The sequence below is a fragment of the Leucoraja erinacea genome, chromosome 18, assembly GCF_028641065.1.
Source record: "Leucoraja erinacea ecotype New England chromosome 18, Leri_hhj_1, whole genome shotgun sequence".
Taxonomy (NCBI): Eukaryota; Metazoa; Chordata; class Chondrichthyes; order Rajiformes; family Rajidae; genus Leucoraja; species Leucoraja erinaceus.
In genome coordinates, this window is record NC_073394.1 from 13,296,187 (window position 1) to 13,313,987 (window position 17,801).

At 38.9% G+C, this 17,801-nt stretch overlaps 1 protein-coding gene across 2 annotated transcripts in view; it reads right to left on the minus strand.

Moving 5' to 3' along the window:
• Positions 1–3,711: 3,711 nt before the first annotated feature.
• Positions 3,712–17,801, minus strand: part of ttc17 (tetratricopeptide repeat domain 17) — a 62,638-nt gene continuing 48,548 nt past the window's right edge. For both annotated transcript variants that reach the window (XM_055649372.1, XM_055649373.1), the window contains 7 exons: positions 16,236–16,413; positions 14,746–14,866; positions 12,147–12,306; positions 10,250–10,333; positions 9,409–9,528; positions 5,680–5,823; positions 3,712–4,207 (listed from right to left, as the gene is read on the minus strand). In XM_055649372.1, coding sequence (XP_055505347.1) covers positions 4,076–4,207; positions 5,680–5,823; positions 9,409–9,528; positions 10,250–10,333; positions 12,147–12,306; positions 14,746–14,866; positions 16,236–16,413 — 939 coding nt within the window. In that variant the 3' untranslated portion in view covers positions 3,712–4,075. The remainder of the gene's footprint in view (positions 4,208–5,679; positions 5,824–9,408; positions 9,529–10,249; positions 10,334–12,146; positions 12,307–14,745; positions 14,867–16,235; positions 16,414–17,801) is intronic.

Here is a 17,801-nt window from a genome sequence, read left to right on the forward strand (position 1 = left end):
GTTGGTTTGCATTATTCAAATTGTTGGGAGGTCTTTGTCTTCTGAAGGTTACCATATACACCTAAATGATTTCTCAAAAATAATCGAGGAATATTTAAGGTGGTCAATAAGGAACTACAGATGCTGCTTTACAAACAAAACCACAAAGCCCCAGAGTAACTCAGCAGGTCAGGCAGCATCTCTGGAGGACATATAGACAACTTTTCGGGACAGGACCCTTTTTCAGACTGAATGTAGGAGGGTGGGGGGGGAAGAAATGTGGAAAATATATGGGGGTAGGGGTTTGGGGGGACAAGGCCTGGCAAGTGATAGGTGGATATGGGGGAAGGGGGAGGGGGGGGGGTTGATTGGCAGATTGATGATCAAAGGTTGGAGATGAAAAGGAGACAAAATTCCTTTTTTTCCTTGACGGACGTTGTATGATGTGACCAATATTGCCAGTTTTTGTTTCAGATTTTCTGATTCTCTCATTCTTTGCCTTCGTATTAATTTATACAAAGGCCGTATCTTTACAGATCATATTGGGAATCTATTTTGACAAATGGTGCAAATAAACAAAGAGTGAATTTGACATAATTTAATAAGTGGATGAGAACAGGTAATATTGCCAATGGATATAATGTGAGTGATAAATTAGAAAATACTATTTGTATTACATGGGCTGAATTGGGCACAATGTGATTTGAATTGGGTATTAGAGGGCGACCTAATTGTTATGTTGGAAATTGACAAACAGGAAAAAAAAACCTGCCTTGCAAAAAAAGTTTTGGAAATAAAAAGATTGATTCCATGTAACCTTCCTGCAGCAATCACACGATTGTCTCTTCAGTACCCATTCTGAGAGTTTCAGAGTGGGTGGACCTTGCAATTGACAATCAATCAATGTAATTGACACTTGCCAAAATGGTACTCTGTTATGCAATGTAACACATCCATTGTATTTTTAACTACCGTTATAATAAAAATGAACATTTCTTTGGAAAGCACCAATTATGAGAAACATGCAGAGAAAAAAATCGTCATTATTGCGAGTTTGAAACTCTCACTCCTTACCCGCTTTCCCCATTGACACAATTGTTTTTTATAAGACAGGTTTCTATAACACACAGTTTGTTGGGAATGCAACAACTTGTAATTAGTTTTTGAGATTGCTCATACGGACTGTGTGCTTTGCTGGACATACCTTTTCCTGTCCCCAGTATTGTAACTAAATTGAAGTCCGTTTGTATCTTGGCTAAATTGAAGGAGGTTTTTAAAAAAAAGTGTTTTTCTACTCATGATCACTTTAAAACAGTGCCAAAATGTAGGGTTAGTGGGAACTACCAATTTGAGAGTATACTAATGTAAACCTTTTCAAAAACCATTAAAACAAAAATTGAAGAGATTCATTTTAAAATCTGTTAATTCAGACTGGAGACATTTGCAGAGCTTCATCTAACGCACATATGTGCACAAATTAGAGGCTAACTCCCCATGCCTTGTAATCTAGCTTTACAATAATTATTATTAATTGTTAGTGGAAACATAGTGTTTCTTTAAGTGCTGGTATAATAGAACATGAGGTTATTGCATTTTTACTACTGAAGCAGTACAGCTTTTTGTGTATTGAATTTACGAAAGAGAGAAAAAATGAAGAACTTGACTATTTTTCCACCCGCCTCTGAAGACAGTCTTCTTGCAGTCCCACAGTCTCCATGAATTTATATTTAGTTTTAGTTTTTTTTAAGTTTAGTTTAGAGATACAACGCAGTAACAGGCCCTACGGCCCACCGAGTCCGCACCGACCAGCAATCCCCACAATTTACATTTATACCCCACCCTAGCCTACAAACATCTTTGGAGTGTGAGAGGAAACTGGAGCTTCCTGGAAATAACTCATGCAGGTCACAGAGAGAACATACAGATTCCGTACAGACAGCACCCGTAATACAGCATCACAATTATGGAACACTGACAATATTTTCACATATACCATCCTACATTTGGGGTGGGAGATTGCAACCTTCACATAGTCCGCCCTGTTTCGACAAAATCAATCAACCTGGTGTGCACAATCAAATAGAACAAGTTGTCCTACAACTTTAGGCTGTTCACGCCATACGCAAGAAGATCCTACATTTGAACAGAACAGAAAAGCTGATCTAATGCTAGTTTGACAGAAGAAAGACCTAAAGTATAATTTCTTTATAGTAAAGTCAATGTGCACATAAAAGGAAACAGATTCAGTTTGTTGCAAAGTATGCCTTTTTTAGAATTTTATTCCAAGCTTTTACTAGGCATTTAAAGTACCATCTGCAGGAAGACAACACTTTGGAGAGAGTTTAATAACAATTTGGAAAGAGCAGTCCTGTGCTACTATCTACCTCACTGGAGACCCTCAGACTACATTTGATTGGAATTTACTGGATTTATCTGGCACAAAATGTTATTCCCTTTATCATGTATCTGTACACAGTAGATGACTCGATTGTGATCCTGTATTCTCTTCCCGCTGACTGGTTTGCACGCAACAAAAGCTTTTATGATACGATAGAACTTTATTTATCCCAGGAGGAAAGTTGATCTGTCAACAGTCATAAAAACACAAAATATATGAAACATGAAACGAAAGTGATGAGTGGAAAGGATTGGGGATGTGCAAAGATTGGGGAGGGGGAGTCTCAGTCTACCCCACGACCGAAGGGGAGGAGTTGTAAAGTTTGATAGCCAGAGGGAAGAAGGATCTCCTGTGGCGTTCTGTCCTGTATCTTGGTGGAACCAGTCAGTTGCTGAAGATACTCCTCAGGTTGACCAGTGAGTCATGACCTGTATTGACCAGGATGCACCGTAGTTTGAGGAGCATCCTCTCCTCCAAGACCACCTCCCATGAATCCAACTCCGTCCCCAGGATGGAGCCAGCTTTCCTGATGAGTTTGTTGATGCTATTGGCATCCGCAGCCATCGCCCTGCTGCCCCACCACACGGCAGCAAAGAATATGGCACTGGCTACCACCGATTGGTAGAACATCTGCAGCATCTTACTGCAGATGTTGAAGGAGCGGAGCCTTCTCAAAAAGTACAGCCGGCTCTGTCCCTTCTTGTACAGGGGCCTCAGCGTTCCTGGACCAGTCCAGTTTACTGTCCAGGTACACTCCAAGGTATTTGTACTCCCTGGTAACTGGTATCTGGTACTCGCTTGTACCTTGGAGCACGGGACAATAAACTCAACTAAACTAATAATAGTATTAACAACTAATGTTTAGCTTCCCAATCTGAAGCTATCCAGGGATCCAGAGGAAAAAATAATTTTAAAGTAAAAATACATTATGCAACTAACCTGGAAATATAATTGGATGTACCTTAAGTCCATTTTATCACATCTTCGGGTCATATTTGTTTAGTGAAACAATCAATGTAACGATTAGCAGAAGAAACTTGATCATTTAAAACATTTGAATCACTGTTTACTCATATTATTCTCATAAATGGGACCTCTATTTAGTTTCTCGTGTAAACCCTTTTACATTTTTGAGAACAAAGTATAATGTGTAATGAGACTTTGGTGCTTCAGAATTTTGAATATTTTCATAGTGTGTTGCTTTTCCTATTGAATGGGATCTTTGCCCATTATGAATATGAAGCAGGAGTTTCCCTGTCTCTTCAGCAGCACCTGCTGGACATTTCAATTACTACACGACCGATGTATTGAAGAAAACAAAATAAAAACTTCAGTCATTAAGAAATGTTTTATTGTTCATCTTCACACAAATCCCCATTATCTCCCACAAGGATTTAGAAACTGCACTTTCTTGACACTGATTCCCCATTAAAAAAAACACTCTGAAACATTTGTACATTATCAGCTGAAATATATAATCATGACAACTGTCATCTGTTCTTAATACACTTTATTTCTCCCCCAGTAATTATATTAAAGGTGTGATAGTTAAAATGCTCTTCTTAAGCTTTGTTCCGCAGCTCATTTTATTATCCATCAACTAAATTTGCACAAATGAACCCACCCCACCACCCCTGAATGAAACTAGATTTGTGCCATTTTAAAATGGTCTGAAGCAGGAATTACATATTTTTACCCTTATGGAGAGCGCCTCTGCTTTTTCATTAATAAATGACATTGGATCGTGCGGAGGACATGTTTTGCTGGACCAAACTCTGGTTGTAATTTCAAAGTCGATTCATACCACTGCATTGCTTTGTCATACTCTTCCTGTGGAACAGACAGAATAACAACCTTTGAGCACTGAATCATCATTTCATAGGAGTTAAGAACTTTCCGAATGTGTCGGTGACTATGGTGTGTTTTTTTTTCAACCCATATCATCTTTTCACCAAGGATGCATGCCCCCTTTCAAAATCAACTTCTACCAAATATATCTTCACAACTTCTGCTTCAGGTCTGATAAGTGGTCTCTCCTTGGTTCAACTTCCTCCCAGCTTAAACTATCTGTCATAATTGTCATCAGATATAAGGTTTTGGTCTGGGAATCTGGATCTCACATATCCTGATTTTCTAAATTAGAATATGTGGAACAATCCTTGGTTCAAATACAACCAGAACATCCTCTATAGTAGATAGTTTTATATTGTGGTACTTGTTCCTTCTCTTGCTTTGACCAGTGAATTTAATTTGCTGCACTTTGTTTCCAGTTTGTATTCATCCCATGCCTATGTATGGTATGCCTTTTTCTAACTATAATCTGCCCAGATGTAAACACAAGAGACTGCAGATACTGGACGCTGGAGGAACTCAGCGGGTCAGGCAGTCTGTAGCGGGAAATGGACAGTGGATGATTTGAGTGGAGACCCTTCATCTGAGTTGGATGAATTCCTCCAACAACTCTTCTTTTATTCGCAACTGCCTAAATGTGTCTTGCTTTTTTTTTGCTGGTGACAAGATTGACAGATCAGATCTCCACCTATCAAAGCTAATATGCTCATGCATGCTCATCTTCGAGTGTACTGCATTTTCTGCACAGAAAGGGTGCCTCTCCATAATGCAGAGACAACGTGGGTGATTGTTTTGTGAATAAGTGTTTTCTCTGCAAATACCATCTTCAGCTCCATGTGGTTCACGAGAACAACTCCACCTCCCAGTTCCCTTTGGTCCCACCAGGGTCAAAGGGATGAGGATTCCAACTTGGGCATTTTGGTTTTCTGAATGACTCTATTTCCAAATGTGATTTACAGCCAACGTGTTGATAACATGTGGCTGTCAGTTTCTGACAAGAGGGATATTCCGTTATGTGTTATACTGCAATGTGTAAGGAAACTAAACCACAGTAACAATTTCTTCAAGGTGGTTCCATATTTCTATCTAAAGCTCTGGTGGCATTGATATTGGTGACCAGAAACTGTAGTTACAGCGGGTGTTTCATCTATGTATTACATGAAAAACATGTTATGTCACTGTAGTATATTGGGCCTATTATGAAACATGATCTTTAAGTTTCCAAATTCAAGATATAAAATACTGCAAGTTAGATTTAATGAGGCAAATCAATTACATACAAAAATAAATATCCCTATCTGCCAATTTTGCAAACATTTTCATATTTTGAAACAGAGAATGCACTTAAGGTAACACATTATAACATGCATCTGGTTTTAAATCAATTTAAACAGAAATTCTGCCATCGCAATTGACCATGGACAACATACTAATCAAGCTTGGTCACTTACCATTCCCACATAGACATTAGCCAGGGTAATGTGATTTACAACAAAATGTGGAGCGATTTCCACTGCCATTGAAGCAACCACAAGTGCATCATCCCACAGTTTGGCATTGTGAAAAATGTTTGCCAAGCTTATGAGAGGTACGTCCTGTTCAAATCAAAAGAGAGGGAATTGAGAATATAGACAGATCTGTATTTATACAATACATTTCATGTTCATTTCTGGAGGATCCAAAGCACTTTACAGCCAATGAAACATTTTGTCCATCCTATCAACAACGAGAGAGCGGTCCTGAGCTAACATCTATCTCCATTGGAGATCTTGGACTATCTTTAATTGGACTTCATCTTGCACTATACATTATTCCCTTGATCGCAACGTTTTCTGGACACATTAATAAACAAGAGGGTGAAAGTAGAAACTGGGGAGAAAGTAGGGCGACTCAAGGATAAAGTGGGGGAATTTAATATTGGTCAGAGGATATAGTCAAGGTTCTAAACAAGTACTTTGCATCAGTATTCATCAAGGAGATGGACATAGAGGATAGTGAAATCAATGTAGGATATACTAATATGGAATTTGAGCTCTAAAAGGAGATGGTTGGGCCTCTTGTAGTATTAATGTGGATAAATCCCCAAAGATCTATCCCAAGTTACTGAGAGATGCAAGAGAATAGATTGCAGGGGCATTGATAAAGATATTTGTATCCGGAGAGTAGGCAATGTTGTTCCTTTGTTTAAGAAGTAGAGATAAACCAGGAAATTATAGGCCGGTGAACCTCACATCTGTGGCAGGGAAGCCATTGGAGAAAATTATTTGGGATAGGATGTAATTGCATTTGAAAGAGAATAGGCTAATTAGGGACAGTCAGCATTTCTTTGTCCACGGCAGGTTGGTTTACAAACTTGATTGAGTTTCTTTTGACAAGGTGAAGAAGGAGATTGATGAGGGTAGGGTAGTGGATTTTCTTTCAAGGACTTTATCAAATGCTTTACTCGTCCTCATGGCAAATTGATCCGGAAGATTAAGATGCAAACACAGTGACTTGGTAGTTTGGGATTCAGAACTGACCTACCCATAGCAGTGGTGGAAGGATGTTATGCTGGCTGGAGGTCTGCAACTGGTGGTGTTCCACACGGATCAGGTGTTTGACCTTTGCGATATATATAAATGACTCGGATGAAAATGTAGATGAGTTGCGGACAGTGAAGGAGGCTGCCAAAGGACGCAGCAGGAGAAAGACGAGTTACTAATTTGGGTGGAGAAATGGCAGATGGAGATTAAACCGAGCAAATGTGAGGTGTTGCACTTTGGGAAGGTCGAATGTAAGGGCTAAGTTTAGAATTAATAAGAGAATCAACAGCATTGACGTACAGGGAGATCTTGGGATCAAGAACTTAGCTCCCTGAATGTGGTAAGACAGGTAGATAGAGTGGTAAAGGCAGCATATGGCTTGCTTGCCTTCATTGGTCAAGGATTGAATATAAGAAGCAGGTGTTGCAGAACTTTGGTGAAGCTGCCATTTGGAGTATTGGGTGCAGTTCTAGTCGCCCCCATGTAGGAAGGATGTGGAGTCTTTGTAGAGGGAGTAGAAGAGGTTTTCCAGGATGTTGTCTGGATTAGAGGATTTCAGCTAAAACGAGAGGTTGGACAAACTTAGATTGTTTTATCTAGGATACCAGAAGTTCTGCCAGGTAGAACTACATAAAATGAAGGGAGGCATGGATAGGGTGGGCAGTCAGAACCTTTTACTCAGGGTGGGAATATTAACAGAGGAGGAAAGTTTAAAGATGATATGTGGGACAAGTTTTTTTTTTTTAACAGAGTGGTGGTAGTTTGAAATGGGCTGCCAGGGCTGGTGGTGAAGGCAGATATGAGAGTGTCATTTAAAGCTTTTTAGACTGACACATGAAAATGCTTGGAATGGAGGGATATTGAGCATATGCAGGCAGAGATGATTAACATTGCACCATGTTTGGTACAGACATTGTGGGCCGAAGGGCCTGTTCATCTGCACTACTATTCTATATACTATGGATCCCGGAATTAAATGGACTTGCAAAAAAAAAAAAGAAATGAAACTTCAATATTTTGAGATCATTTCAGCACTCGAAGGCAAGTTAAATAGGACCATTCCCACAAGAAGAAACATATCTTCCTGAACACGATGGCTTCATCTTCTACGTCCTTTAATGGTAACTTTGTGTGTTGACTGAAGTAGACAGTAAACATCTTGAATAAATTAATGTTCGATGCAAGATAAAATAGCATTAAATTCTAAGGCGAAGAGAGATTAAGGCTGAATGGAACCTTTGCAGATGAAGATTCTTGATCAGCGAGCTACGCAGTGAAATCGAGACACATTAAAGCTATCGCCAAGATGTACTATCATTTAGGCATTTCTGTATCTCAATAACTTTCTACATTACATGGAAAAGAATGAAAAGACAAGGCAATTAAAACTTATTTTATCAGTAAATTAATGATGGCACAAGGAAAGAGAAATATGAAGCTAAGGGATAAGCTATTCATTTCAACTCCACGGCAGTAAATAGAACTGTGTAGGAAGGAACTGCAGATGCTGGTTTACACCGAAAATAAACACAAAATGCTGGGGTAACGGGACAGGCAATGATACGAGGCAAATTGAATCATGGAGATAGTTTTTGGTTTACATGTCACACAGTGTGAGGTGGGAATTAACAAAGTAACAGATGGATATTAAAGGTGTCTGTCAAACCAGGAGCACAAAAGTCGTGATTCACGAAGCCTTCCTCCTGACTCAAATTCGCGAGGTCATGGTTAAGCTATACCTGGAAAAGTACACACAGTTCTGCATAGTGCAACATCAGTGGTCATTACAGAATGCAGAGAACATTGATTAGTATTATTACAAACGTTGAAGACAAATAAAATGATTGGGCTTCTGATTTTCTGTTTCTTCATCTAAAAAAAGATGTCACAGAGATTCAAAAATAAGCATAGGGAGGAGACAAGATGGTACAGGTTCAGTATTACGAAAGAAAAATTTAAGACAGATATTGGAAATATTGTTCCACATGGAAGATGATAAAATTAATTTTAAAGCATTGCATGGTGGATCAGCGAGGACCAAAAAAGAAATTCTGCAACAGGTTGGAATTACCCTCTAGACCTATGGCCCTAAGGTTTCTGTGCATCTAGGATCCTATGCCGTAGTAGAACTTGTCTTGAACAACCAAATGTTTTTTTTACCCATGGAAATGGACCATATCTCAATATTCTGAAGAAGGTACCTGACCTGAAACAACACATCCATTTTCTCCAGATGTGCTGCCTAACCTGCTGAGTTAATCCAGTTTGTGTCTACTTTTGGTATAAACCAGCATCTGCAGTTACTTTTTTAAAAATCATATCTCAATACCACAGCAAGCACTTATGAAAATCATGCCAGATGCACTAAGTGATTTGCGTTGGTCAAACCAGAAGTACATAGTTAGTGCCAGTCAGAACAAAGTCAGCACAAAGTACAACAAAAAATGTCAAGTATGTCTGTAAACATACCTGCCATATTTTTTTCTAATTTTAACCACAAATGGACAGGTTTAGCAGCAATCTTACTATATACATTGGACGGTTATGTAAAAGCACCTCTTCATAGTGGCATTATCTGTCACCTTGACTTGGGTCACATTAACCTTAAATTACATTTCGACAGTACTTCAATAAGTAATAATACAAGCTAATACTCACCTTCACGTGGTAAGGAGCAAAATGCAGTGCTTGACGTAGACAGTCAATAGCTTTTTTCCCTTGACCTTTAACCCTCCAGTACAGTGCTGCCATACTTGTAGTCACCCATGATGTTTGATTCTATTGAAATAAGGAATAAAGGATATGCAACTTGAACATTTTTAGATTTGAGTAATGTAAATTTTCACAGAAAACTTTCGTTTTCATTCTGCAGTAGGTTTGTTCCTATAAATAATGCTTTCAATGCCGTGCTATGTTCAGAGGAGTGCATTCACTAGTTCCATACGAAATATGAAAATAAATATTTGAAGCCATTAAAAACACACACATATAAAGAGTGCAGGCTCGTAACATCCACGTAAGAATCACAAGGAGTAATGCAAGAATTGACACAGATGACTTGTTCCCAAGATTTTAATCAAACTGTTGGCAAGTATAACATTTCAAACTGGCACAATGTTTTGATCTCATGTAACTATTCACAAATTACTGAGTGATAACCTGCAGATTCAAACCCGCATTTCATATTATTCCATGGAATGTGTACACGGGCAAGTTGATTCAATCACTTCCTTGTAGACAAAAATCAGACAGAAATCAACAGTGAATGCTTTGGCTATCGTGGGAAATGAATGTTAAACAAAAAATTATACTTTTATTTCAGTGAGATATAGTCTGCTTTTCTTGTACTTCATTTTGTTTCATATTAAACATGCATTTTAAATTTTCCATGGTTGGTTCAATAATAGAGACTTTTTAATAAAACCGCAATTAAAATTTTCATAACCGTACTTTGGATTTTAAAACTATAATCCAAATGAAATTACATCAAGTAACTTACTTTTTCTAATTCTTTGGCGATTCGTGTTCCAACTTGCTCAAACGGTTGAGGTGGATACTTCCCTTTGCCCAGGTTTTGTAAAGCCTGTTGGAAAACAAAATTGCCCATCATTGCAGATTAGATGAAACTAAAATGGTGCTCTTATCACTGGTTATTTTCTATTTTTGTTCTTAAATTCTGAACTCTGATTAACAATCATCCTGCGAATGGAAAAGGTTTTCTTTCTTCATCCCAAAGCCTGTGTTATATCCTCATTGTCTGCTCTACTCAAAATTATCTGGACTGTTCACAAAACTCAAATTTTAGCTATAATCAAAGATATGCATGCAAAAATCACAAATGTAGATCAAGCCTGAAGGAAAGATGGTGAACAAAATTACTTCATTTGGCATATAAAATTTATGCCAAATTTCATGTTAAATAACTGAAAGTTAATGACTAAATAATGATCCTAATGCGCATACAGCCCAGATCAGAATTAACGCTGAACAAATTAATCTCATGTCTTCACCATATTTTTCCTAAGATTTCCAAATAACCACCATTTCACACAAGATTTCTATACAGAATTTTAAAATTACTATTAATGTTGTTGAGGTTAGATGTTGGATCCAATTATCCTGGACCAAATACACTGCCCAGACTTGCTGCCTGAAGTAGTCACTCGCATGGATTCACTCTTTCTAGATGTGGAGGATTGATCAAGCTAACCCAGCACACCCAAGCAGACTCTGATCAATGAATAGGCCTTTCTCAGCATATCCTATGGCCACATCCCTGAAACACCCTCATAGTCTTTGACAACTTACAACTTTTGAACAATTTTATAAATCTCTCATGGTCAGAGGTGTTAAAATTACTTAGAGAGATATGATTTTTTTTTTTAATTACAAGTAATTATTACACATTTTAGGCAGACTTTTACACAGTATTGACGAATGGGCAGTTTGTGAGGAGGTGCGTTTCTTCCATTGTTTACTTGAAAGTTTCCGAGTGTTTCCAAATTTTTCAATACCATCCAGAATGATCCTTCTCCATTATGAATGGTTACAAGACAGAGATGCATAGGAATCAGTTGTGAATTATGCATTTTATAGTTATAGGGTAATACAGCATGGAAGCAAGTCCTTTGGCCGAACTCATTCATGCTGACCAAGGTGCCCCATCCAAGTTAATCCCATTTTGTCCATGCATGGCCCATATCCCTCTCTATCTTTCCTATTTGAGCACATGTCCAAATGTCTTTTAAATCCTGTTATTGTACCTGCCTCAATTACTTCACCTGCAGCTCATTCTATTTACCCACAACGCTGTGTGAAAAAGCTGCTCCCTCAGGTCCCTATTAAACCTTTCCTCACTCATCTTAAAGCTACAGTGCCTTCCATAATGTTTGGGCCAAAGGCCCATCATTTATTTATTTGCCTCTGTACTCCACAATTTAAGATTTGTAATAGAAAAATTACATGTGGTTAAAGTGCACATTGACAGAATCTATTATAGGGTATTTTTAAACATTTTGGCTTCACCATGTAGAAATTACAGCTGTGTTTATACATAGTCCCCCCATTTCAGGGCACCATAATGTTTGGGACACATGGCTTCACAGGAACCCTGAAGTGTATAGACACATCCTATCTGCTCAAGTTGAAACCAATGCCTCAAAACACATGGGCCGGCAGTTCATTCTTCTGTAAGACAATGAGCCCAAACATACTGGAAGCAGTAACATGACTGGAAATTATTTGACTACTTTGAGGCAGGGAGGATGTGAGCTTTTGCAGAGTAATGTCTTTGGTTGATTCAAAACATTGGTTAACTCAACACATTTAGTGAAATTATGAAGAAAGAATATTTTAAGAGTCTCAAGACAGATAATCTGCTTCTGCATTCAGCGTACCTCTTTCAATTGCCTTTCTCCAGTATAATGTATACTGAGTCGACTTGCCACACCATATAAATGATCTAAAGTGTGCATACTGGCATGGAGGTTGGCATTACAAACAGGTTCCACCGCTGGTTCTTGCAGGGATGTGGCAAAGTCAATATGTTCCGTAATACTGGAAAGAAAATGCAAAATAAATTGTCATAGATTTCTTTTAAACTTGAGAATCAATGGAATTTGTGTTCACACTGGTGGAACTTGAACTTGCATGAGGTCAATGTGGGAAAATTTAGATGATTGGAAACCACCACCAATATATTAGTCTTGTACCCATTTTGATTTATTCTTTTGTTAAAAGCATCCGAACATTGGAATTATAGGGAAAGAGTAAAAGAGTGGACCTAATTAGCAAACAGTTGCTGAATTTCTTCCTTCCATGTTGTAAAACAAAATGGCGTGTCAACCTTCTTTTGCATACAATAAACCAACGTGATTCTGTTTGCAAAAAGATTTATTGGCCCATTGCGAGTGCAAAAAAAAATCCAATGTTCAGATATTTGTTACAAAAGAACAAATCAAAATGGGTACAAGACCATGGTCAATGCCTCTATACATAATTAAGTAACATAATTTGCGTTATCAACTAATTTGTTAATACCTTGTACATACACACCTAGCTTTCTCATCATGCATCCTTTCAAAAGTCTTTAATTCAATCGTTACTATCTCATCTAATTTTCGCAGTTTTAAATCTTATTTGCTATGCACCTGGTCATTCTATTAGCTTATCTATAACCCCTTGAAGGCACTTAAGTATTTTGTGATGTTTAGGACACCATCAAGCTTTGCATCATTACAGATTTTGGAACTGTGCTGTGTACTCAAGTCGATATCATTAATGTAAATTGGAATCAATAGTGGTTCATGACACAACCTGAAGGATACCTCTGTATCCTTCCCCAAAATATAAAACCCAGTTATTTTACTAAACTCTTCATTAGATATTAACTTCTGATGTTGCTCCCACTATCAATGGTTTCAATTTTATTACATTGATTTATATTTTATCAAATGCCTTTTAAAAATCTATTCGTACAGCATGAATTAACCGGTAGGCGGCGCGGCTCTGGCCAGCAGCGGCCTCTGCAGTCTGTCCGCGTTTTTATTATTTTTTGTCTGCGGTTTTAATGTAGTTTTTGTTATTTTTTGTTGGAAGGGGTGCCACAGCGCTGGGGGGGGGGGGGGGCGGGGGTGGGAGGGGGGGGGGAAACTTTTTGAATCTCTCCCTGCACTGGAGCCCCGACCTTTTCTCGTCGGGTCTCAGGTGTAGTTGAGGCCGCAACGAGGAGCGGCCTCCAACAGGAAGAAGCCGGGGACTCTGGTGCCGACTCACCTCACCGTCGCGGAGCTGGCCGAGACCGGAGCGGTTGGAGCGGTGGAGGAGCGCTGCTGCTGCCGATGCCGCTGCTGAGTCGGAGGCTGCTGCTGTGGGTCTGCGGACAGCGGCGCCGGGAGCCCGCGGCTCCCTGGAGAGAGACCGGTTTTCGGGGCTCCTGCAACGGCGAATTCTCCCTTCCCCGAGTTGCGGAGTTGAAGAGCTCCTGGAGCGGGGCCTCACTACACCGCCCCGCGCGGCTGGAATGGCCGCGGGACTCTGCGAGCACACACCGGGGGCTCCAACACCAAGACCCGGTGTGCGACCTCGCACCACCCGGCGTGGCTTAAATGGCCGCGGGACAATCGCCATCGCCAGCCGGGGGCTTTGACTTTGACTCTGACATCGGGGGGGGGGGGGAGGGCAGTGGGGGGGTAAGTTTTTTTTGGCCTTCCATCACAGCTATGTGATGGATGTTTATGTAAAATGTAATTATGTTGTGTCTTGGGTCTATTTGTGTGTTATGTATGGCTGCAGAAACGGCATTTCGTTTGGACCTCTAGGGGTCCAAATGACAATTAAATTGACTCTTGACTCTTGACTCTTAATTGCACAACATTCATTCATCAAAAAACTTCAATTAATTTAGTTTAAAAACAATTCACCAATTATGATTTTATTCTTATTCTTTTCACGTCATAATTTTTAATGACAAACTATGCTCTCTCTCTAACTACCTTTATTAACTCAGACTAAATGACCCCCCTCGTACTGATTACCCATCTCTACCTTCCCTGCAACTTAAAACTTTGTTTCCTCGACTTCCAAGTTTCTACGATAGAATCTCAACGACAAATGTTGTTTCTCTTTCCTGTAATTCTAACTGACCTGAAGAATGTTTCCAGCATTTTTCTGTATTTCTTTCACATTTTCAGCACCAGACGATTTTTGGTATTTACATTTATAATCTAGTCAGGATTTAACCAAGTTTATTAAATTGATTGTACTTTAAGCATGTTCAACATCAATTTAAATTATGCTATTTCAGCATGTACTTTATTATCCGCTCAGTAATAAAATTTCCAGTCCATGTAACCTAAACTCCTCAAGGATTCCAGACACTGTGTGAATTCCTATGAATACAATTAAGAGAAGCCTACTACCAATGAAGAAGTTAAGTTGCTAGCCTTTAATAAAACATGTTTGCTATTTTTAAGGAGAAGCAATGAGGCAGCTTACTCTATGTTTTTGGTGGAAACTGCGAGCCATGTGCTTGCAACAGTTGTGAGCTGAACCTTTCGGATTTTCAGACATTCATCAGGACTAGGCCATCCGAGTCTGGCGTAATCTCTCTTTTTTCCTGAAAGATGAAATAATATTAAGACAACTAAAATGCAACCTTATATACTAACTTATCTGGATTAATGAAAGAACATAGAATTTGGAGTATTATTGCAGTACCCATTCACCAATAAGGTTAACTTTAGAGTTTAGAAACACAGCATGGAAATAGGCCCTTCGGCCCACTGAGTCCGCTCTGACTAGCGATCACCCCGTACACTAGCACTACCTTACACATTAGGGGCAATTTACTGAAGCCAATTAACCTACAAACCTGTACATCTTTGGAGTGTGGCGCCAGCAATGGGTGTCCTTTCCTACTTTGTGTTTTAATAGTATGTGCTAAATGTATGTTTTTAGTGTTCTTTAGCTTGTTTTATGTGGGGGGTGGGGGAAAACTTTTTCTAATCTCTTACCTCGACGGAGATGCAATTTTTTCCCGTATGGTATCTCCGTCCGCACTGCGGCGAGTTGGTGGCCATTGCTGGAGACCGATTACGAGAGATCCACCGCGTGTGCCTACGGGACTTTGACATCGCGGAGCCCTGCGGTCTCTGGTCAGAGACCGACTTCGGGAAATCCAAGCCGCGGGAGTTTCGATCGCCCCGCTGCGGGAGCTTCGACCGCCGGCTGCGGGAGCTTTGATCGCCCCGACTGCCCTGACCGAGGGAGAATAAAGAGGAAGAAGATTGGACTTTTTTGCCTTCCATCACAGTGAGGAATGTGGGAATCCACTGTGGTGGATGTTTATGTTAATTTTTAAGTAGTTGTGTGTCTTGTTTTTTTTCCCCAGTATGGCTGTATGGTAATTTGCATATCACTGTACCTTAATTGGTACATGTGACAATAAAATACCTTTGAAACTTTTGAATGCAGAGCACACAGAGAAAACCCACGTGATCACAGGGAGATCGTACAAACTCTGTACAGACAGCACCTGTGGTCAGAATTGAACCCGGGCATCTGGCACTGTAAGGCAGCATCTTTACTGCTGCGCATTGTGCTGCCCTAAAATCCATTGGTTTTGAAATTGTAATATATTTTATACTTTAAAAAAATCTATGATATTGCATCATCTACTTCTTGAATATATTTCAACTAAAACCGACTTGCTGTGATTAAAGTAAAAACTTTGATATGATGTCATCTGAAGGCCAAATTTTAAATGGGCAATGATCAGAAAATGTCTGCTTAACGTATTTTAGAATGCAGCAAATGTCAGTTCTCATCATCAATAGGAATAAATAGCATGTTATTTTAAGAATAATTGTCAAATTTTCATTTAGAATCCACCCATAAATAATCCACACTAATCATATAATAAAAACAATATAACTGCAGAACAAATTAACATTAGATCACAAACTTACACAAAGCACCCAATTTACCTTGAGGCCCTGGAGAGGGTATTTTAGGCCCACTTATTTCAAATGCAGACTGGTAATGGACATCGCCTTCCTCATTTACCAAATAATTTTCACTCTTCTCACCATTTTGAGTATTGTAATCCTGTGCATCTGTGCTCTCCATCCTTGACTTCTTAACACGTTTAACTTGAACGGTTATCTTTTCCAAAAGAGGACGAACAGTGGTAAGATTAAAAAACGTTAAGGCACTAATAAAGCATATTTTAGTTTAATTACAAATTCTATTTTTGTTATAATCAATGGTCTTGAATTTATTGTCAACAGTGAGAAATTATATAGCCAGTGAGTGAAAACAAAACACCTGACAAAAATCTCCCAACTTCTGCTATGATGTGATCCATATTAAATAGTTCTTACCAAACGAATTCCAAGAAAGGAAAACACGATACATAGTACTAAGTAAAGATTGAAATATACATCTATGACTAAAGATAAAGACGAATTAACACGACTAAACTTGCACGTTTTTTTCTTTTAAACTCTCATATTTTGAAGACTGGCTTGGGATTTTCTGATATAAATACTTGAAATATTATTGTGGCCAGGGACACCATTAAAAACTTGCAACAAGCATTGATTTTAAAGGCATTTTATAGTGTTAAGAGTTAACACATCGCTTAAATTTTCATAAATTCGACTTATTTGTTTTTATTTTATGGAAGGTAATGGCAAATAGCACCACTCTGTGGAGAAAATCAGAATCGCTGACCGCAACAATAAGATTTCAAAATTAAAATATATCAATGCAGAAATCCTTAGGTTTCTCAGCAAACACTATTTCTATCCTAGTCACGCCCCCTAAATCTGGACCAATAGATGTTGAATGGGAAGGCACAGTATTACTGCAGTAAGGCCAGTTGTCACAAACCTCCGGTGACCTAGGTTTGATTCTGCAGTCTGTGCTGTGTGTGAAGTTTGTACTTGCTGGTTTTTGGGTGCTCCAGATTCCTTCCATATCCCCAAAGATGCGCTGATCATTCAGTAACTGGTCACTATATATTACTCCAAGTGAAGGTGGTTGATAAGAGAATCAGAGGGGTTTTAATATGATTGAACAAGTTACAGGGAGATCAGCGGGGGAAATGGGATTGGTCTGAGAGCCAGCAAATACTTGATGGCCCAAATGGTTTATATGCCTGAAAGCAACATAGTAACAACTAAACTACAGTTTTAGATGATAGATGTTATTTTGAGAAAAATACACCTACAATGTTCACACCCATATGCCTTTCAGCTGTATCTCCTTATTTCCAACATAAGGGTTGAAATAAAATAAGTCAAATTACCTACTCTAAAATAATATGATTAATTTTGCTCAATAATCTTTTGGTATCTTTTGGATTTTATATGGTTGAGTAGACGTTTTAAAAGTATATGCTCAATGGTTGAAGATCCTTGCAATATGGTTTGGAGATCCTTGCAATGCTGTGCATCTGATGGAGTTAAAGAAGTGTGGCTTTTCAGCCTAGCAGAATTTCCTCATACAAAATTGAACTGCAGGCAACTTTTAATACAAAATAGGCTTTT